This window comes from Etheostoma spectabile, chromosome 1, assembly GCF_008692095.1.
Source record: "Etheostoma spectabile isolate EspeVRDwgs_2016 chromosome 1, UIUC_Espe_1.0, whole genome shotgun sequence".
Classification (NCBI taxonomy): Eukaryota; Metazoa; Chordata; class Actinopteri; order Perciformes; family Percidae; genus Etheostoma; species Etheostoma spectabile.
Genome location: NC_045733.1, coordinates 10,281,432 through 10,303,818, shown reverse-complemented (window position 1 = coordinate 10,303,818; position 22,387 = coordinate 10,281,432). Strand labels below are relative to the sequence as shown.

At 39.0% G+C, this 22,387-nt stretch overlaps 1 protein-coding gene across 1 annotated transcript in view; it reads right to left on the bottom strand.

Moving 5' to 3' along the window:
* Nucleotides 1-877: 877 nt before the first annotated feature.
* tspan4a (tetraspanin 4a) overlaps nucleotides 878-22,387 on the bottom strand; it is a 109,284-nt gene continuing 87,774 nt past the window's right edge. Inside the window, 6 exon segments of the mRNA XM_032521544.1 lie at nucleotides 878-1,397; nucleotides 4,900-4,983; nucleotides 13,669-13,672; nucleotides 18,063-18,094; nucleotides 18,096-18,176; nucleotides 20,178-20,279. Coding sequence (XP_032377435.1) covers nucleotides 1,329-1,397; nucleotides 4,900-4,983; nucleotides 13,669-13,672; nucleotides 18,063-18,094; nucleotides 18,096-18,176; nucleotides 20,178-20,279 — 372 coding nt within the window. The 3' untranslated portion in view covers nucleotides 878-1,328.

Genomic DNA, 22,387 nt, shown 5'->3' with positions numbered 1-22,387 from the left:
TACATAAAATACTGTAAATGGAAGTACGGTACCAATACTGTAAAAATAATTTACAGTAACTTTCTGGCTCATTGTTGCCAGTAAGTTACTGTAAATTTGTTACAGTGAAGTGTTCTAGCACCTGCATTGCTTGGACCTCAAATTGCAGTTGAATACACCTCATAGCATTTTCCCTCATGGTATTTAATCAGACAGTGTCTCCAGTGCCTTTGGTGTACTTAGAGCCTGGATTATACTAGACGGCCCTAGATAGGACGACAGGTAAGGAGTCGTAAAAGAGCCAGAGGGTGCTTCAAAGACTGCAGATGAATCCTTGTCAGTGGAGCTCTGATTGGTGCTGGGAGGGAAATGGCCCCAGGCCAGTCTGAAGGATCTTGACACTTCTCTGACAGAAATTCTTTTTTTTTATTGTAGTTGGTTTAATCCCCATGTAAATTCAGCCTGTAAAAAAGCCACACGTTCCATAGTGCATGATACGGTGAGCCTGAGAGGCCACAACACGCAAACAATTAGAAAACACATGCAAATAGACCACAGCACGGGTGGCTTATTTGCATGTGTTTTCTTGTTGTTGCGTGTTTATTTGTGTGTGTTTTCTTGTTGTTGCGTGTTGTGGCCACCGTAGAATGAGGTTGCAAAGCGGTTCATTTTAGTAGATATCTGATTAATGCCTGATTAGTTACATGCTACACAATGTTTGAATGACTCCAGCATGTCTCAGCAGAGGGAATTTATAAACTATTTTACAAGCCGGTTCCTGGCAAATTTCCTCTGTAGCTCGTGTTTGTCATCAAGGGTTTGGGGCATAAATACAGCAGGATTACAAGTAAAACCCTTCAACGTTTCCTGTTGAGGAATGACAAGATGACACGTGGTGTTTAGTCGAGCCAAAAACATTTATTACACATCATTGCAGGAGACATGCACTTGCAGCACTTCACATAGTCCCCAACTGCAGCTCTCATTTTTTTTTAAACACATACAAACCATAAAATAATTTAGAACAAAACACATATTAAAAAAAGGGGTTACATTTTTTTGAATTTTTTTTTATACATGTTCATAATACTGCTTCATAAAATGTATCACAGAAATTAGCTTTTTGACACAGAGCAAACCATAGGAACCAACTCAGGTAATACACTGACACTGTGCTTGTTGATAGTTAGCAGAAAAACTGTGAACTGGTGACATCTGAGAGGGAATGTCACAGAGAGGACAAGGAAAGAAGAGTCTGTTGGGGGAGGAGGAGGACGAGGGTGGGTCTATATCCGTCCCTCTCTGATGAGAAACAATCCAAGGGTGCTGAAGAGCAGAGAGAACAATGGCTAGGCGTAAAACGTCTCTACTTTCACTGCCTGACAGAACATCGTCATGGAGAAAACCAGGCCCAGGATCTGCATAAACACACAAAAAAAAATCACCATTCAAATCAGCCATTAATGGGTTCAGATGTGCCAAGTCACAATGGAAAGAAATACACTCTCCCAACTGTTTGGCTCATTTTTTGTAACATAACATACACCTGTTTTACAATAAACACGAAAAGATTTTCTCATACTGTTAAAATTTAAATCTCATTACGTTGAATAAATAATAAAAAAGAAAAGTATTCACCCACTCCAATCTGTTCCATGTTCATTTATCAACTATGGCACAGATTGGATACTTTTTGTATCACAACAAACCAAAATGCTTTTCAATCCTTTCTCTGAGTGAAAGTGCAAATTTACACGTTTTCAATTTAAATGCTACTCTTTTGTGATTAATTCTTCTTTTCACTGAGTTTTTATCTATTAGGTTAGTCGACATGTGTGCATCACAAAACATTGATTTTTCAATTTTACAGTTTACAGTCATTTTATTTGCTCTGTGTTTTTGCCTTTTGACATACACTCACCTAGGATAGGATTATCAGGAACACCATACTAATGCTGTGTTTGACCCCCTTTCGCCTTCAGAACTGCCTTAATTCTACGTGGCATTGATTCAACAAGGTGCTGGAAGCATTCTTTAGAAATATTGGCCCATATTGATAGGATAGCATCTTGCAGTTGATGGAGATTTGTGGGATGCACATCCAGGGCATGAAGCTCCCGTTCCACCACATCCCAAAGATGCTCTATTGGGTTGAGATCTGGTGACTGTGGGGGCCATTTTAGTACAGTGAACTCATTGTCGTGTTCAAAAAACCAATTTGATATGATTGGAGCTTTGTGACATGGTGCATTATCCTGCTGGAAGTAGCCATCAGAGGATGGGTACATGGTGGCCATAAAGGGATGGACATGGTCAGAAACAATGCTCAGGTAGACCGTGGCATTTAAACGATGCCCAATTGGCACTAAGGGGCCTAAAGTGTGCCAAGAAAACATCCTCCACACCATTACACCACCACCACCAGCCTGCACAGTGGTAACAAGGCATGATGGATCCATGTTCTCATTCTGTTTACGCCAAATTCTGACTCTACCATCTGAATGTCTCAACAGAAATCGAGACTCATCAGACCAGGCAACATTTTTCCAGTCTTCAACTGTCCAATTTTGGTGAGCTCTTGCAAATTGTAGCCTCTTTTTCCTATTTGTAGTGGAGATGAGTGGTACCCGGTGGGGTCTTCTGCTGTTGTAGCCCATCCGCCTCAAGGTTGTGCGTGTTGTGGCTTCACAAATGCTTTGCTGCATACCTCGGTTGTAACGAGTGGTTATTTCAGTCAAAGTTGCTCTTCTATCAGCTTGAATCAGTCGGCCCATTCTCCTCTGACCTCTAGCATCAACAAGGCATTTTCGCCCACAGGACTGCCGCATACTGGATGTTTTTCCCTTTTCACACCATTCTTTGTAAACCCTAGAAATGGTTGTGCGTGAAAATCCCAGTAACTGAGCAGATTGTGAAATACTCAGACCGGCCCGTCTGGCACCAACAACCATGCCACGCTCCAAATTGCTTAAATCACCTTTCTTTCCCATTCTGACATTCAGTTTGGAGTTCAGGAGATTGTCTTAAACAGGACCACACCCCTAAATGCATTGAAGCAACTGCCATGTGATTGGTTGATTAGATAATTGCATTAATGAGAAATTGAACAGGTGTTCCTAATAATCCTTTAGGTGAGTGCATAGCCAGGACATGTGGCCCATGTGACTGTTGTTTTGGTTGAATTGGTGGGTAATTTCGCTTTCAAATAGACAAAGTAATACCTGAGAAAATAATCAACATACACATTTTCAAACACCAAAGACACAATACACATAAACATACAACATGAACATTTGTATTAATACAATCATATACAGTAAGAAAAGTACATCCACATTAAGCTGGCTAAATTTCTAAATGCATATTTTTCACCCTCTTTCAGTCCTCCATTGAGACTTAAACCGCACTTTCTCTGCCCAAAACGGACCTTTTACAAAATGGCCTACGGAGTGTGTGCAAAATCCAGTTTGATGTTTCAATGTGTATGGAGTAAACTATGATGTAAGCCATTGAGGGGCGGGGGCTGTGTGCCAGAAGAAAACCTTTAGTCGCCTCTTACTTTCTCTGTCATCATTCATGAAATCACTGTTGGCTGTGAGGCAGTTCTGTTTGCTGACAGGAAGGAGGGCGAGGAAGAGACTTAGCTGTTTTTCTGTTGTTCTGGTGTTTAGGACCATCACATACTGCGGAAACCACCTTTTGGAGTGTACATAGTTTTGGTTTAATAAATTGGCGTAACATTTTTATACCATACATTTGGCATAGTTATGTTTTTTTATAACAATTATTATTATTTGTTGGCATTTTAGGCCTTCATTAGAGTCATGTTTTATTACAGTTTATTGTTGCCTGCTGTCAATCAGGTCTGTAACAGATTTGATCACCTTCCTGTGAACACTCCGGTGTTTGTGGTAAATTATGATAAAATACTTGTTTGAAGGCTTTATTTTAGTGCACGACCACGATACACAAGAGCATGTTTGCTGATATTCATATTACAGTTTCTACCCAATTTGTTTGAAGATTTTTGGAAACGTTTGCATAACTACTTTTGATTTTAGACAAGTTCTCCCGGTGAAATGAGGTATGACTGTGTTTATTTGAACTTTCTATTCCCCATTTTTATTGTATATTAAGGAAATATTTGGATTAATGCATGACAATATTGTCATAAGTTGCGTTCCTATCCCTATTCCCTGTTTATTGCTGTAGAAAATGTTATCTTCTGGGGTTTATCTTAAACTCTTTTTTTCTATTCCTAAAAAGCTCTGAAATGTATGTATGTATTTACATGCAAATATATTTTTCTTTTTCTGTGTGCTGGTAGGTTTATTGGACACACCAGTTCAGTTTGGGTGTACAAACAAAATGGTCACTGTGGCTACAAATGAGACTTTACATATAAGGACTAATGTCAAAGTGTGGGGTAACAGTAGAAGTCAAAAGACAAAGGACATCACTGAGTCAATAGGCTGACTCAGCGATGTCTGATGAGCTGGCAGACATCCCACATATCACATCACAGCAGTGACAACATCTTCTCTCTGCTTCTCATTTCGCTGCATGTACAGTTGTATTTTCACTGGGAATCTAACTGGTGACTAGAAATGAGCCTGCAGCATCGCAGGAGACTCGCGTGATTGATGCTTTCAACAACAGTGTATCTCCCCTCAGCATATCTGAGCGCATCATGCGCCGCTTGGCTGGAAAGAAGATAAAATAAGTCAAATCCCCCTATGTGGTCTACAGTAGTAACACAAGAAGCTTGTACAGGCTCTTCTTGTCCATAGAAATCCTGCGTTCAGCTCTTAATGCAAATGATACTGGACATATTAGGTTTATTTATCACAAAGTAAAAGCCTCTGTCTGAGGCTGTGGATATCAAGGGCTGAGCTAAGGACTGCTGAAAAAAATAAGTACCTGAGTAAGTGCTGTGCATAGCGCAAAGATCCAAAGGGCCACCAGGTTTTCATTAAGCCAGTCCTTTACACGCTCGTAGCACGGCTGTGGAGAGAAGCACACACAAATAGGCACACAGAATGAGCAAACATTAGTTCACAGAGGTAACCTCCCCATTTAGATGTCCAGTGCTGTACACAAGAGGATGATGTACCATTTACAGTTGTAAATGTTCTTTGGCTAAGCAATTCCCTGTGGCAACATCCTTATCGCTCCTCTCCTCCTCTGACCCAATATTCTTTGAGAAAACTTTCCAAAATTCATAGGAGTCCCTGCTGTCCTTGTCTCCCTTCAGCTGTACAAACAGGAGTAATGTGAATACGAGAGCAGCCCATACACTGCATGTCTCACTGAGACGTGAGAACGAGGTGCATTTTTCATGTCTGGCGTTGCTTGAATACATTTGGAAGGCGACTTGACGAAAAACCCTCCACATTTCTTGTTACTTAGACACTTTCAGCGCCTAGAGTGCGTTTCAAAATCTCTTCTCAAACTCTGGGAAAATGTCCCCGAGTTGTATAGCGCCCAAAAGGCAGAAAGAAAAAGGTAATTATAATTAATAGAGGAAAATAGAGAAAAGTCCTTTAAGGTCAAAGACGTGCGCAAGTAATGAAAAGGAAATGAATCTTCAAAGCAAAGAAAGTGGCTTTCTGAGAACAGTTGAAAGATGGCATTAAAGGTGATGGGAGAAGCATTTACACATGGTTCTGTCAGCTATAAGATATTTTAAGACATGTGTGCCAGAGTGCAAAGACAGTCTGACATGCTGTAGTTAAGGAAAAAGGTGCTATCATAACAATCTACACCGCGGCTCTTATTTCATTATTCATTTCTACAGACATGCCTTCCAGATTGTGCTATTTTTTATTTTTTTTATTTTAAATCTTTCATCAAGAAGCAGAGTCAGAGCCTCAGAAACCAAACACAATCTACATTTCACTGCTGCTGATAAAATACGTTTTACTTTGAGCAAGGTGAAATAATTCTCTGCTAGATCAATATGGAAAATACAATTCAGTCAGCTAAAATTCAGTTGTGTTATTTATGAAACTGCTGCCCCACTGCAACCCTCCTGGACCACAGAGCCACTAGCGGTGCCAGGATTTGGATTGCAGGTGGGCCTCCAGAAGACTGGATGGGCCAGTTAAAATAAGCCACAAAAAACCCGGGTTCCCCTTTCAGCACTTTTCTGCGGTGCTGAGGACAGCGACTCAGTAGCCCACCTGTGTAGCTCTTGTGTCGCTGTCCTCAGCTCAGTGCTGAAGTGGACACCTTGGCAGAAAGCCAAAACTTCGTTTATCTCTTTTGAAAGTTCAATAAACAAAAAGACAGAAATGGAATTATATATTTGGAGGGTCTGTTTCTCTCTCCATTTATTCACCCAGCACAGCGAGCAGGGAACGGTCCAAAATTACTTAACAGTTTCCTAACTGTTTCCTATTAATTCAGAATGACAGAAGAACTGTATCAACACGAAATAACAGCAGCATTGAATATGACACAGCTGCTAAACACAAACAGCGGGAAAATGATCAAATATGATTTCTCCAGTAGCTTATTTCTACAACATAATTAAATGAATAACATATCTAACCATACAGCAATGAGCAACCTGAGATAGATAAATAATCACACATGCACACAATTCAATTCAAACTTCAAACTAAAAACAGCATCTCTTGAGATGCTGTATTCCAGCCACGGGAAGTTTGAGTACCACCTATCAGAAAAACTCCTATCTTTCCCCGATATGTGTGTGGCTGGGAGTGCATTGAGTTTGGGCTGGCTGGCAGGCTCATCTATTGATGACAGGTCTAGCGGAGGGTGTGACAGGTCTTCTTGGGGAACGGCATTTGTGCCAGGATGCTGAACCCTGTCTCCTCCTATAACACATAAAACACTATCATAAGCTAGCTCTGCCTACTGCCAATATTATTTTTCCCTCCAGAAAATGTGCATACAGACAGAAACTGTTAATGTTAGCCTAACTGTTAGCCTAATTGCACTGCTGGTGTGAGGGGGTGGCTACGGGAGGACTTGATGCGGAGAGGGGGGCCAAGCAGGATGTAACCGCGTTACTTAAAACGGCTGAGGTTTCTATCATTTCCCAATCCAAGTCGACAAGTTAGCAATCAAACACAACAAAGGCTGTCACTTCAATGACGTTTTGAGCTAACGTTAGCAATCAAACAATCATATATAGCTAAAACGTTTTTGGAAAGATTTCCATCTTCTGTTGTTTGTAATGTAAAACGTTTTTTTCATTGATTTCACAAATTTCAGTACGACATGTTATGCATGGCCCATGCGACAGAGAAACCAATTGGTGTCAGACCAAGAGGTTCTACCCACTGCAGCTAGTTCAGACAACTACTTGGCTGGAATTAGAGAAAGATCACGGTCATGGTTAGAGAGGAACTTAAAGGACAGGTTCCAAGGTTACAGCCCTTTAGGTTTATAATTCCCTCTTTGTGTTTCTCTGTATAGTGTTTCTGTGTTGAGCTGCACTGGAGGAACTTATTTTTGTACTAAAAAAACTGTAATGCCAAAGTCTCACATTGACTTCACTTAAAGCTTAGAATATATGTTTGCACAGGATGAGCTCTCTGGATTTTGTCCCTGTTGACTTTAGGTATTAGTAATGTCACACAGCTGCCTTAGTTGTTCTCTAGCTACTTCTTACTTCCCCCAGGCCCATGCATTTCCTAAGAGCTCTCTGAACTTGCCAGCTAAAACAGGGTGTTACGTTGCTCTTTAAAAGATACCAACAATGACTTTTCATGGTATTGTAGATGGGAAGCAAGCAGCAGTCTTTCCAGTCAAACTCACGTGCTTTGCTGACCCGATTTTACCTATAGTAAACATAAAAGGTATGGAGTTTTAGGCATCTGCCTCAAGGTTTTCATCCATAACCCACACATTTATCTTCATACAAAGGGAAACCTTGAAACATTTGCATTTGTGTGTTTGTGTATGTCATACCTATTTTGAGTGTGTCTCTTTTGTATGTATGTTTGCTATCAATGAGTGAGGAGATTTTTCATTTGTATATACAAATTATTTCTTAAAGACACTCGGCTGCCGATAACAAGAACCACAAGAATCTAAAACTGACACCAAGGGTCAGGCTTTATTCCAACTCTAATCACTGAAAACGGTTTAAGAAGTCTTTATAAGATTTGTACCTTAAACCTACCTTGAGATGTTTCAGCAACATAAATCTGTGGTTGTCCTTGGAGGCCTCACTGACTACATTTACATGCACATAATATTCCTGTGTGTGCCCTTATTCCTAAAAAGACAATATTCTGAGTGAGCTTTTCACATGGCTAATTAAACTGTATATTCCACTAACAATCCTGTTTACATGCAGCCGTGCAAAATAGATTTTTTGAAAGTTTTTCACTGGTAGTGGACCTGTTGATATCCCAGTCATAATGTTTAAAAGTATAGCTGCGTTTTTGCTTCCTTTCATTTGGGAATGCCTCACTACCGCAGTCCTCCAAACTGTTGGCTGGTTGGTTTGTGTACCACAACCATGGCAACGCACAGAGAAAGCGCTGCACACAGGTCAAAAGAATGCCTCTAATATTGGAATAATAGTGGCGTTTCCCACGAAAAAGACCTTATTCGGAATATCCAACTGGAATATGCTATTTACATGACCTGTATCAAATTCTGAATATGGTCACATTTGGAATATTGGTGTGCGTGTAAATGTACTCATTGATTTCATTTTGTCACTTGGAGCTTCATAGCACTGTGTCAGCACTAGGAAAGGTCTGGAAGCACCCATTCTCATTCTGCTTTAGGGGAAAATGTTCTGGCTTTTTGTATTTCTTTAAACTAATTACAATCGTCTTGGGCAGCACTGACCCCAGCATGCAGCGAGGGTGACCTCGCAAAATAGTTAGCGGAGAAAGCAGAAGGGGAAGAGACTACAGACTACTTGGAGCCCAATAAAGAAATCCCTGAAGTATGATTTGATTTCAAACTGAAAAGCAATTTAAACCTTCTGGATCAAAATGGCCATCACTGTTATAATGTGCACCACAAAAATATGAATCTGTCTGAAATATACAACATGTAACCAAAAGAAAAAGGGTCTGCAGGTATTACTGGAAGATAGATCTGTTATGCGTACAGTAATGTGAACAACACAAACCGAATCTGTGATCTGCAGGGCGAACAATCAAAATACTGAACTTTGTATCTACTGTTGATTAATTTGTCTTTCGCACAAGAAGGGCCGGTGGAATTCTGAGGTCTAAGTGAAGGCCAACGAGCTGTTGCCTGAAGGAGGAAAACATGCATAATTTTGAAGAATCTTTCAATGGTTTGTGCAGAACCTGGTTTTTAGTTCAGTAATAGAAACATTTTTAAAGGTTAAGTTATTCATTTCTTTTCTACAATTGAAACAGCAGCAGTTTGGCCACTTGGCCTTTCCACTGCTGAGTGGACAAATTGAATCAAGATGCAGACAACTGGAGTGAAGGGTTTGTATTTAAAACAAACTTTTTTTTTATTGCTCCCAAGTCCACACCATGTCACCATGATGGAGGCATGTTTAATCTGCCCTTTGCACGTTTTACTGAAGATTTATTTTATTTTACCTAACAGAAGAATGTGATTCAGTACAAGATTGAAACAGGGCCTCTAAGTAATGATACTTCAAAACGTTTAACCATAAAGAAGCAGAAGAAGACACAAGAAGAAATGGCAACCTTTCACTTAGTTTTTTTCTGATGCTATGGTACTATTCTCACAAGTATGTAGTAACATATCACCATCTTGTGTACTAATAAACCAACAGACCATCAAAAAGTACATCTTTTCCCAACTTCAAGTACATCTGGCATTGACCGTGTACATAAAACCCCATCTAGAAAGCCCAGTTTCACATGGAAATACACCATCATGGTGTATTTCCATGTGTCACCATGGTCTTAGTATACATGCATAACTTTGGATAGGATTGCCTTCTCTATTGTTAAAATGCGTTTTACCAACACTATGCTCATTGTTCATAACTGACAGTGAAATAATATATTAACGGTTTGAAGTAGCTACATATTTAATAAGTATGTCGCCGCATGTTTCAGTAAGTTTGACGTGCTTACCCCTATGCACGTAATTATTTTGAAACATTTGTTGCATTTTATGTCGGGATCCTTAGCTGTAAAACACAGCCACCGCTTCACTTTAGGCATTTTAAATGCACTAAAAGCTAGCCAGCTAACGATAGACTAGCATGGCAAGAGTAACATGTTTACTAGCGATCACATGCAGTGAAATGTTCATATGCTTTTACGTCTGTTTTAGTGAGCCCAGAGGGAAAATAGGGCATTTTAAAAGTAGCCTACATTTACAGTAGCTAGCTAACGGTAGAGAAAGTGTGATATCTTTATGTCTGTTTTGGAGCAACAGATGGAAAAATTTTTAGTTGACACATTGAGTGGAACTGAAATGAGGAACTACAATTTGCGTTCTAATGTGGTCCGATTCCTACCAGTTGCGTTTTTTTAGGTTTGGGTGCCCAACCCCAACTGCAATCACTCCAGGATGTGTACAACAGAACAGGGTGGATGAGGCTTGTGATGACATCGCTGCTGACCGATGTCAGGCTTGGATTCAACATTCATTTTTCCCAGGGTGCATGAACTATGAAAACATACTTGGTGATGTGGATGAGAATTTAAGGCCAAATCCAGATGTTGAAATGATGCAGATTAGTGTTGTGTGTACTACAGAAAATCTTACTGTATTTACAGTAAGCTATTTTACTTTAAGTTTTTTTTTTTTTACAGTTTTTGATTAGACAAAACCTTACAGCAATGTTGCAATACATTAAAAGTTTCTTGTATTGATGACTGGGTTAGATTTCTTCATGGATCACACTTGCTATTCGCTCTGCCTCCTCTATTTTAACCTTTAAAACCCAGCTTAAAACATACCTCTTCACTGAGGCTCATGGAATTTAATCTCTCCTAACCACTTCTTAAACCCCCCCCCCCCCCCCTTGTTTGTCAAGCGTCCTTGGGTTTGTGAAAGGCGCTATATAAGTCAAAATTATTATTATTATTATTATTGATCATGGGATAGGAATTATGGGAATAATTTGTAGAATTTGCCAGTTACATTTTTGCCTACTGTCATGTGAATACAGTGAATCAAACACATCGTTAGCCCTTTAAAGGGACATTTTGAAACAAGTATCTACCATTGTTTGTTCTTGGACTAAGTGATTGTTAAAATAACTTAACTTCCAGTACATGATTGCACTGTGATATGTTTAGGTGGCTTAACAAATGTACTCGTTGTATTTCACCAGAAACGTAGGGGTTGAAGGATGGGTCTTACAGTGAAAGATGTTTACAAGCCAAATAAAAAGGAGAATCAGTTGCTTTAAAGGCAAGACTTAATGATTTACAGTTATGATCAGTTAGGAGTCTTGTACTTAGAGTTTTGAAACACTGCACCTTACTATTGATAATAGTACCATAGCAACTAAAAGAAACTGTAATATTTTAGCAACCTATCAATTGTTTTTATTGACTTGGTCCTCTGCTCTGTTCTTCCTGGTATGTTTAAATGATACTATACTGTAGTCTAATGACAGATTACTGTATTATAAAATTGCAGATAGTTGGACATTAATACTATCTGTGTGGGTTGGTTTGTTTGGATTTTTGTGAATACCTTGTTCTTTGTTTTATTTCTTTTTCCACTGTAAATGGTTGGTTCTGAAAATTGAAATACTGAGCCTTTGAATCTTGTATCATAACGTATATTTTCGCTAATAAATATGTTATAGAATAAATATAAGATTGAAATCATCCAACAAGGTTTTTTTTTTTTTTTTTTTTTTTTTTTTTTTTTAAGATATGTCATCTCTGTTAATCTAGAGCTTTTCAAACCCTGCTTGTTTCTACAGGCGACATCTGGCACACTGGATATGATTTTTAAATGGGCCCATTTACCATTTTGTTACGACTCAACAACATCTGAAGCTCGATGAAAACATGTCATTACTGTTACTCATTTTCACTCATTACGACGCACAGAGACTGCTGTAGCCGCTAAGTGTGAAAATGATGACAATGTGTTGACTTTGAAACTTATTTTTAATTTGAATGTTCCTGCCATCACATCCTACTGTGACACTTTATTTTTTATCTTTCATGCTGATCCTCCAAATAATAGCACAATAATCATGTTTTGCATTTGGCAGAGCGGAACAACAGCTGGTGTGTAGGTTTGCTGCTTTTGTCTTTGTCATTATTTCTTTTTAGCAAACCAAATAAGTTAGGTGCATCTAAATGAAAAAATGGTGTTTCTTGCTTTTATGGCTATACTTTTAAAGTGACCCAGTGTAAAATATTGTTTTATAAACTTCCTAATGTGACATACATAGCACAATTATTTAAACGGACACACATAGAGCAAAACCTCTTCTCAAGTTTCCAAAAGTCTAAACACCTTTTCTGCATTTCACACATTTTGCAATTCAACATGTCACTTTTTAAATGCACTGAACACGGTTCTCTGCATAAGACACAACAATCTGACATAAAGTCCCATGTTTGCCATTTTAAAACACTCCCGTTCAAAATGACACTACATGAACTAATTGGCCAATATGTGTGTCACCTGACCAAACCTCCTCAATGGTTAATGTTACCACTTCAATCAGGAAGTACGCATTATGAAAAGAACCTTTTTTTTACAAAAATGAAAGATGCTGCCTAATAATTTTTCTTGCCTCTTTTTTCTCTGCAGGTTTTCTGCACATTTTTTTCTGCAATTTTCTTTTTCAGTTTGCTGTCAGTCCAATGTAAATTTATTTGCTGTGCAAATGTTGCATTGACTTGTTTGCATGTGTGTGTATCTGCAAATATTTCTGTGCATGTGAACAATCTGAAGAATTTTCTACAGTTTTAACTATTTTAGTATTATGGCAAAGCGTATTAAAGACATGAGTGCTTTTCATTATGCCCAACAGTGTGTAGTTGACAAAATCTGGTAATACGAAATGTGTGCCATAAGTGGTTTTGGTTTGGTGGTGCTTGATTTTGCAGGACATATGAGGTATTTTACAGTTTGGGTGTGTGGTTTAGTGAATTAAGTATTTAGATAAAACCAGCCTAGTTTGCAAAATTGTTTTAGCAAATGGAAAGAAAAAACTTGTTTTAGATAGTTTTTTTTAAAATGCAAGGGGAAAGAAGTCTTAGGAAGAGGTCAAAACTGACCCTGAGTGTTGCTGGAGTTTTGACCTGAGTTTTGCTATGGCTGTGGAAAACACACTGTACAGGTTAGTTTTCAAACAGATGTGGCTAAGTCCATGCAGGACTAAAATACTTTGTTAAAGATCCTCCAATCAATCATGACTATCACAAATGACTAGCGTTGTGTGGAATCAATCATGTTATTTTGGGTAGTGAAAAAGAACATTGACATAGGAAAAAGTGTCAATTTGACCCGAGGACAACTTGAGGGTTAAGATGACGTACTGTGATTTGAGGCTCTAGCTCAGTGTTTCTCAAACTGTTTTGAGAATGACTATGAGTAATGTAAAGGTGTTTCATTGTCGAACCCACAGAGAATTGTCCCCGGACTCTACAGTCCCCCTCAGCTCCAGCACTCCTTCACACGAAGTGAAGCTAGTTTCTTTCATCTCCTTGTTATGGTTTTATTTTACAGCCTGCAACTTTACTGTTTGGGTTCACTCACCGCTCTCATCAACCTCGTTTTCATCTGCAACAGGCCGCTGTGTTCAACAATCAATGATTAACCTACTGTCGCTTATTGTACACTACCTGCCCAAGTTAGCAACTAAATGCTCCAATGAACATTTACCATCTAGCAGTTAAAGAGCAGTATGTTTCCCTCAGGAGTTGGTGAACACCAGCCAAGAGATAGAAGGAATCTCAAATTTGACAGGTGGTCCGAGACATGACTCTTTCTTTGTGGAATGCAAAACTATCAAACTGTCTTAAATAACAGGCTGTGCTCCTGCCAATGGCTGGGAAAGAGGTTGTTAGGCATGCATATGGGAACATTGCCAAAAAAACAACTCTTGCATACTTATTGCTAGTGTGCTATTGGGTAGCAGTGCCTAAGGTTGCTACCCACGTTAGTAATAAAATGCCAATGTGTGTCTTTACAGCTTTTTGTGCTGCCCTCAAGTGGCCTACTTGCCGTTATAGATGCCGTTATATAGCGGAAATTCTATGAGAATTACTGTGCTGTTTCTTTGCTGGCTTGTGGGCCTGTGAAGGTTAACCCTTGTGTTGTCTTCCCGTCAAAATTGAAAATCAACACTTTTGGTGACCCTTTGATCAATGTTTTAAACTTTTTCTTACGTTTTTTCGCCCTTTTTTAAACACTTTAGACACTTTTTTTTCATGTTTGTCACTTTTTTGACGTTTTCAGCACTACGTGACACTAACTTATTATCTTCAGTTTTACAGTTATTTTTGGAATTTATGGTCAATAAACCTCAATTATAGGAAATTATACCTAATGTTTGAGTTAGGAAAGCAGAAATTAGGACTAAAATTAAAATTAAAGGAAGATATGTTGATGGATAATCACAGACTGGAATATGTCAACTTTTACTCAATACTATTTCAAAACCACAATTTTTTTTTTTCAAATGGTATCAAATTGAATAAGACACCCCAAAGTTAATTGAAGTAGATATTTGTATATGCCAAAGAGCGTTGTGTGGAATCAATCATGTTATTTTGGGGAATTAAAAAGAACATTGATATAGGAAAAAGTGTCAATTTGACCCGAAGACAACATGAGGGTTAAGATGACGTACTGTAATTTGAGGCTCTAGCTCAGTGTTTCTCAAACTGTTCTCAATATTGTACCCCCTTTGAATTGCTTTTTTAGGCCAAGTACCCCCTGACCAGTGCAAAACATTTGTGTCAGAAAACAAAGTCTATATAAAAAGGGACGATACAGCGCCAGCAGTGATAGATTCACTAAACAACAACCTTTTTTATACAGAAACATTTAAATGCTACATTTCAAATATTTACAATCCCTCACTTAATTCACTCATTATTTTAGTATAATTATCTTAGTAATTATGCATGACATATTTTTAAATAAAAAAATAAATAAAAAAACGTCCCCCCTGCAGTACCCTTAGGGGTACACGTACCCCCATTTGAGAAACACTGCTCTAGCTTGATACGTAAACATTAACTTGAATTAGCCACAGCTGTGAGACATTGGCTATGGTTAGCAGAAGTCTAACTGTTAGCAACAAATGCTTTGCCAATACTAACCCGTTTTATTGGGTTTACTGTCTGAATCTCTTTTAGACTCTCTTTTTGATAAATCCGTCTTCTATTTTTGGGGGGTTGCTTTGCAGTGTCGGCAGTTGTTCCCGATGCTGGAATGCCAACTTTTTCTGCTGAATTTTCCACCATTAAATTAAATTTAAATTCTTACACCCTCCAAAGGGACGTGCATCTGCATCTGTACATCTGAACAGCCAATAGGAACCCCTTTTCTCTGTAATGGCCAAATTCTCCTGTCACAGGCAAGATTTTCTAAAGCCTAAAAACAGATCCAAGAGGAGGAGGTTTTTATCTCCGACCACTTCAATTACAACATGCTATAAGGTTATTATGGATACACAATTAACTGCTTACCCCAGCTTTAATGCAGGTTGAAGTAATAAGTTTTTGTTGTTACTGATTGTCAGATGAAGGTACGGCAAGGTAACATTCGTACATCTATGCTTTGTTGGCCAATTGTCCTCCTAAAGGCTAATTTTGAATCATCTGGCCAAGAGGAGATTGTGAGTCGAGAGGGCTGATTTTGTCTGATAGAGTAAGGTTTTTAAAACCAGACTGAAATGTTTGGGGAAAAGATGGTGATCTGGAGCAGAAAAGACATCAGTTCATTAAAAATTATATTTCCAAAACGCTGCAAAGAAAGTCTGTGGTTGTTGTGGTAGATTTCCCTTTTTGGACTAATGTACTTAAAGAAAAAAGCTAGTTTCCAGTTTCCTAAGTGACGGCTCCTGGGCCTCTTACGTCCCTTTGGTTGCTGGGATCTGGACACTGGTTAATGAGGACTGATGATTGACAACTGATTGCTCACATGGCTATAAATAGGAGTGCTGGGGCAGTCCTTCTCTCTCTCTCTCCTCAGGGTTGCTTGGTTTGTTTGGATTTAGTTACTTTTGCATTCTAGCCTTGATACATCTACACACATCCATACATTACACACATTACTGATTGACTATTTGGACATCTATCTTTGTTTATTTCAATAAATTGGATTTAATTGAGCGTGTGTTCTCCACCTTTTGTCATACCATTGAGCCAGGTCACGACACCTAGCTCTTGCTTCATTTAACGACTGTCGGGACTAATTGCGTTAATTACAAGTTCATAGGAAGAGTGTTGACAGAAGAGGTGGTTCATTTTATGTGAGACACAAATTGCTTCAGCTGTAGTTAAATATTTCAGTGCAGCACACTTTGCCAGGGTGACGAACAGGTCACACTTAGGTGGGGACATTTAAGATCTGAATGAATGTGTAAAGAAACATATTATCTCAACACACTCCACTACCTCTCCTGCAACCACTTCCAGTCTCGCTGAATCATGTTGCACGAGCAGATTAATACATTTGCATATGTTCCTATTGTAGTGATATCACCACAAGTGTTACATATTCATTAAGGCAAACTTGCAAGAAAGATTAAGCATATATTTTCCTCTTTTGACTGACTGCAATATGCTGCACATCCTGTTTTCACCAGCATTAACAGTCATAACACTCACACCCCTTTGGCAGATTTTCCACATGACATTAATGAATTTGAACCCAAGTGCCAACTCTTTTTTTCTCCTGACTGGTTGGCAGCAGCAAAGATGCATCAATCATTGGTTTAACGGGTCAGGATACAAAGTGTGTGGGGCATATTAACAGTCTAGGTAGTCTCGCTTTGCCAGAGCCTCCTCCCAGGTGCGCTGGAGGAGGGTCTGGCTAATCCACACCGCATTTGTGGATGGAAGGAAAACGTGCTCTGGTTTAATGGCTTTCTTTTGACCAATCAGAATCGCCATGGGCGGTTCTAATTTGGCAGATTGGACAGATAGTCAAATTAAGAATTCCAACACAAAGAAAAGGGAAGGACACAGAAACACAAGCTTCCTGTGGAATTTCCTGCAGCACCGGAGCAATTTGGAAGTGTAACACAAAGGATAAAGACTACAGTCTAGGAGATATGAAGAGACTTACAGAAATGCAGCGCAGGTGTAAGACCTCTAAACCTCAGTAGTTTGTTCAAATGTATAGTATTTCATGACATATGTCTGTCATTTTGTTTGTATGGTTGCTTTCTTAATCTTAAATCACAATCTGAAAGGTAAACAACAGCTTTCTGCACAGTACAGCTGCTTAAAAAAACAAAAAGCCAAATTTGCCTCAATTGGTTGTAGAAACCGGCAGTCAGTCCTCCGGACAGAGGTGATTTTCAACCAAAATAAAACAAAAAATCTCTCACAAAATCCTGCGTTTCCTGCTGCCCCAAGGAATTAAAAGAAGAAACGGGCCTATCCTTTTTGGCTCTCTATTGACAATTTACAATTTTTTTTTTCAATGAAAAGGGGGTTGCCTACTTGATTTTTATATTTTTTGGTGGGGAAAAAAAGGTTTAAAAAAGCCATTAATTATGGTCCCAAGGGTTGGGACCCAAATTGGGAATTCCCTTTGACATTAAAAATTTTTTCTTTTTAAAATAATTTTGGGCCCAACTGTTGACAACCTTACTCCAGATGAACAGTCTCTTCGCTTTGTTTTTCTTTGTTTTGAATTAGGAGGAAATTGGACCTTTCCTTTCCCTTTTACTCGGTGTCAACCCCCTCACTAGTATCATTGAACTTTTTTCAAACTTTAAAAACTGATTTTTCTCTCCTCCCCGTTGCACACCGCTTCACACATTTGGGCGGGTTAACGGATTCCCAAATTTGCGGGAAGGGTTTACAAACAGTAATTTTAAAATACTTTTCACTGAAAAACGTATAAATTAAAGGGGTTAGTTTTTGGGGCATACTTTGTTTTTTTTTTTTTAAAAATGCCAAACTTCCCGCGTCCCCCAGTTCCGGGGTTGCCCGACCACATGTCGCGTCTCCGGGCGCGGGAGTCTGGCACAGGGGTGGCATTGTAACCTCGACCATCCTGGGTTGGTTACTCCACGCACGAAACTGCAAACCGAGAAGACAATGTCAAAACGTTGGGCCTTTTATCATCTGACACTGAAATCCCAATATTTTATATCAAAACCCCCTTGCCCGAGGACCAAAAATTTACCCCCCTGAACAAAATTTACTGGCAAAATAATTCTAGTGCTGGGTTGAAAAACCCCATCTTCCGTTTGGCGCAGCCCTTTTTTTACAAACCCGTTCTTTGTCTCAAAGCCCTAAAATCATTTTCTAACTCGCCTGCTTCTTTTTATCTACAACTTCCCCCTTTGTGATTGGTATGGATTTTTGATAAGGGATCATGGTTTCCACCACAATTCAATTCATCAGTGTACGTTGTGAAAAGATAACGTGCCCCTGATGTTTTGTTCATTCCATGGACTTTATTTCCACACAGGAATAACGCTCCCCCACCCTGCTCCGTGCACAGAATAAGGGATTATGTGTTAATTCAAGTCTTGCTCACTCGGTTAAACAATGGATCAAGTTTGCAATTCATCATGAAGTACAGCTGAATTCAAATTACCAGAAAGTATTTGAAGCCAAGTTTTAAAGTTTGGGAACAAATCAAAGGTGTAAAAACTGCACAAAGTCGTAATATTAAAATTCTTTTGCCTCGAATGATTTACAGTGTTATCCTTCTGATTTATTGTGCCTGCATTTGGCACCTTGTGGAGGTTTTTACTTCTTCTCATGTATGTAGATCTTTTTTGTATTCCATAAGCCATTTATAATATTCAGGGTGAACTTTGCTCCAGGGACATCTGCTGCTTTATCTATTAAGTGACTCAGCATGTATGAAGGAGGCTTGGGAGAGAACAGTGACAGAATGAGAGCTACCTTTTAATGGACTTCATCTCTCACACACACACACACACACAGTAAAAAAGTGCACATTCACTCTTGCACACGTGCATTTTCAAACGGTGGCTCATTCAGGCAGATTCTCCTCATACTATCATCCTGTACGCAGGAATAAACAACATCTGCACTTTAACACCCACACACACATATTTGCATAACTCATTTGCATGGCAATACATGTTTCTGTCTCGTTCATGCCTTTTTTTAGTCCTATACAAGCACACACCAACTTGCCTTCCAGACACCAGACGCATGCATGCACACACAATTCAGCGTTTACCACACATTTGCTAATGTAAAAAACTACAAGCTATAATACTGGATCTGGATCTGTCAAGTGAAACAAGTCCAAAGAGTTCCTGAGGTCTCTGATCTATCATGTGATGTCTCCCAAAGGCATTCACCAGCCGCAGCAATCCTTAATTCCAAATCTCCGTTACTTATATTGTGTTTTCTTTGCAAAGGAATGTAAGAGAATATAAATAAATAATTCAAAAGAAAAAGCACTTCAAAGTAAGAGCTGGAAACAAAGATCGCCTCATAGAGTCTATAGTGTTTTGCATTAATCTCTCCGACAGCACTTTACCATAGCATTTGGGCTAGTGTTTTTCACGGTTGGTTGAGATATTTTACACATTTTTACTGGTACTGTGTTTTTTTTGTTTTTGTGTTTTTAGATTGCCAGTATTTTTTTTTAACATTCTGCTTGTAATTGTCAAGATCCCATTAACTATAGGAAAGATTGCACCTGTATTCAAATTGTATACGAAATGGAGAAATGTAAAATCAAATGGCCCTTCAACATTTAACTACTCCCTGTTAATTTAATGTTATCACAGTGGTACAAATGTGGAGGGGTGGGGACCTTGCCAATAGCAAAAGTAAGCAGTGCCACGATGAATAATGCAGTTAAACGTCATGTATCCTTAGCTCATGGCAAGGTATTTATGACTTGCTAAATGGCATTGCCGTTAATTTTAAATGGGCTGCAATGTTGACACCATAAAGTTTTTAAAGCAGCATTACCTCGGCAAACTATAACTGAGTACAAGAAAGATGTGTCTTTAATATCTTCCAACTTGTGTTTTACATCAGCACCACCATAAATAAAAAATGTGATCGCCAAAAAAATCATCTTACATCAGTTTGTACTATCATCCAGGCGTTGGTCAGACCCACGTTTCCCTCTGTGCCAAACAGCTGGAGGCCCTTCTTCAGATCCCTTTGGGCGTAGTGATCAATCTGAGGAGACAGGACAGGAAAAACGGTTGTGTCAATCAGGATCATCTAACAGATTTCTACCTGTGTGAGATTGAAAGTGTGACGGAGGACGCGTTCCTTTTAAGCATCATGTGTTTGGAGCAGCTTATTTCTACTTTACCAACTGAGAACAAATGTTATTTGTTAAGTGCTAACAGATACACATACTCTTCATCCTTAACTGGATGGCAAATTCTTTTTATAGACTGCAAAATTGGAAAAATAAATGAGGAAGCCCTTCAATAATGGAGAAGAAAAAATGACTTGTACTGAAAGAACAGTGTTGTAAGAGTAGCCAGGAAATCCAGACCCAAATCCGAAAAATAAAGGGTCTGGCATTGAGTAATGAATGTCACCCATCTCAAGGGGTGGCACCAAGCGTGCATTTGAAAATCTCACTGCACGTAATTGGATAACACTACGGCCAATCATAACAACACACAGGGTGAAGTATCCAGAGTCCTATACGCTTAGCTACCAGCGAAGCTAACTGGTAGATTAGACTGTCGTCCTCTGTTTAGCTCGGCTCTGGCCCCGCCTGTATCAGATAAACCGATGTGATTGGTGCAGCTCGGCTACAAGGGCATAGTTAATGAGCAGCAATACTTGATGTCAGAGTAACTCACTGAGCAAATTTAAATTGTGCTCTTGCGAGAGCTCTGGATTTCCAGTGTTTTTACAAAGCTCAATTTACAAAGCTCTGTAAGTAGGTAGATAAGAGCACATTTAAACAACGTGTAGCCTAAGTGCTGTACAAAAAGCACCAAGGTGCTGTATAAAAAAGATTAAAAATCTGTAGATTGAGTGGAAGGTCATATCACCCAGCAACCATTGTTTTATATGGTAGACCACTGGTTTACAGTGTAGACTAGAATAGAATAGAAATAAATAAAATTGATTTTTTTTTTTGTTTCCCATCAAGCCAGAAAATGTCTTTGTCTCACCAATAAAGACAATAAACAGTACAGAGAACAAACATATCTCAATGAAAACACACATTACACACACAGCAATTTAAACAGCCATTGTGCAAAGGTCAATACAACTTACTGAAATCTCTCGCCACAGGGACGCTGGGCTGTTTGTTTATTATATTGATTGCACAAGGTCCAAAAGATCTCTTTTTGTTTACCAAATGTTTGAACTATATCAAATTCGTCGTGGAAAGGCTGTTTATCGTTATTAAAATGGACTGCATTTTGAATTAAATGCATTTTCATAGCATTTTTCTAGTTTTAACGGCTTTTTTTTAAAGTGCTTTTACATGGTACCATTCTCACACGATTCAGATGCGCTTTTGCACACCTTTTTTCTGGGGCAGGTGCGTCGGAAAAGGCAGATGTTACCAGCAATATGTGTTAAAGAAGTCCTGCAACCCTTCCTCAAGTTTCTCACACACACACAATCATACACTGGCCGAGATGCCACTTGCTCATCAGATAAACATCCACACACATTCACACACCTATTACACAAGCTCTAAAAGATTGCTTATGTATCTTTTTGTTTACAAAGGTGTTATATTGCATTATCCAGGAGGCTTTATATCAAATTCAAAGTGGAAAGGATCTTTACTGTCATTTAGAACAGACATGTTAATACCTGACTGCTTTCAGTTTTTCTTGCTAAGCAGCACAACTAATTGGACTGAGAGTCCTGATGCTCATATTACATTATTACATTACATGTCATTTAGCTGATGCTAGGGGTGGCAGCAGCTCAGTGCGTAGGGAGTTGAGTTTGGACCCGGAGGTTCAAGAACACATACGGACCAAAGTATAATGGTGGACTGGTAGCTGGAAAGATGCCAGTTCCCCTCTTGATCACGGCACCGAACCCCCAACTGCTCAAGGCGCTTTTCCATGGGCAGCCCCCCCACTCTGACATCTCTCCATTTAGTGCAGGTATGGTAGGTACTGAGCATGTGTGCGTAGTTCAGGCCTGTGTGTAATGTGTGTAATAACAACAGAGTGGAAATTGTGATTTCCCGTTGTGGGATTAATAGAGTCTAAATTATTATTATTTATTCAAAGCGACTTACAATTGCCATATACTGAATGTTGTCTTGCTAAGGGACACATTGGTTGATG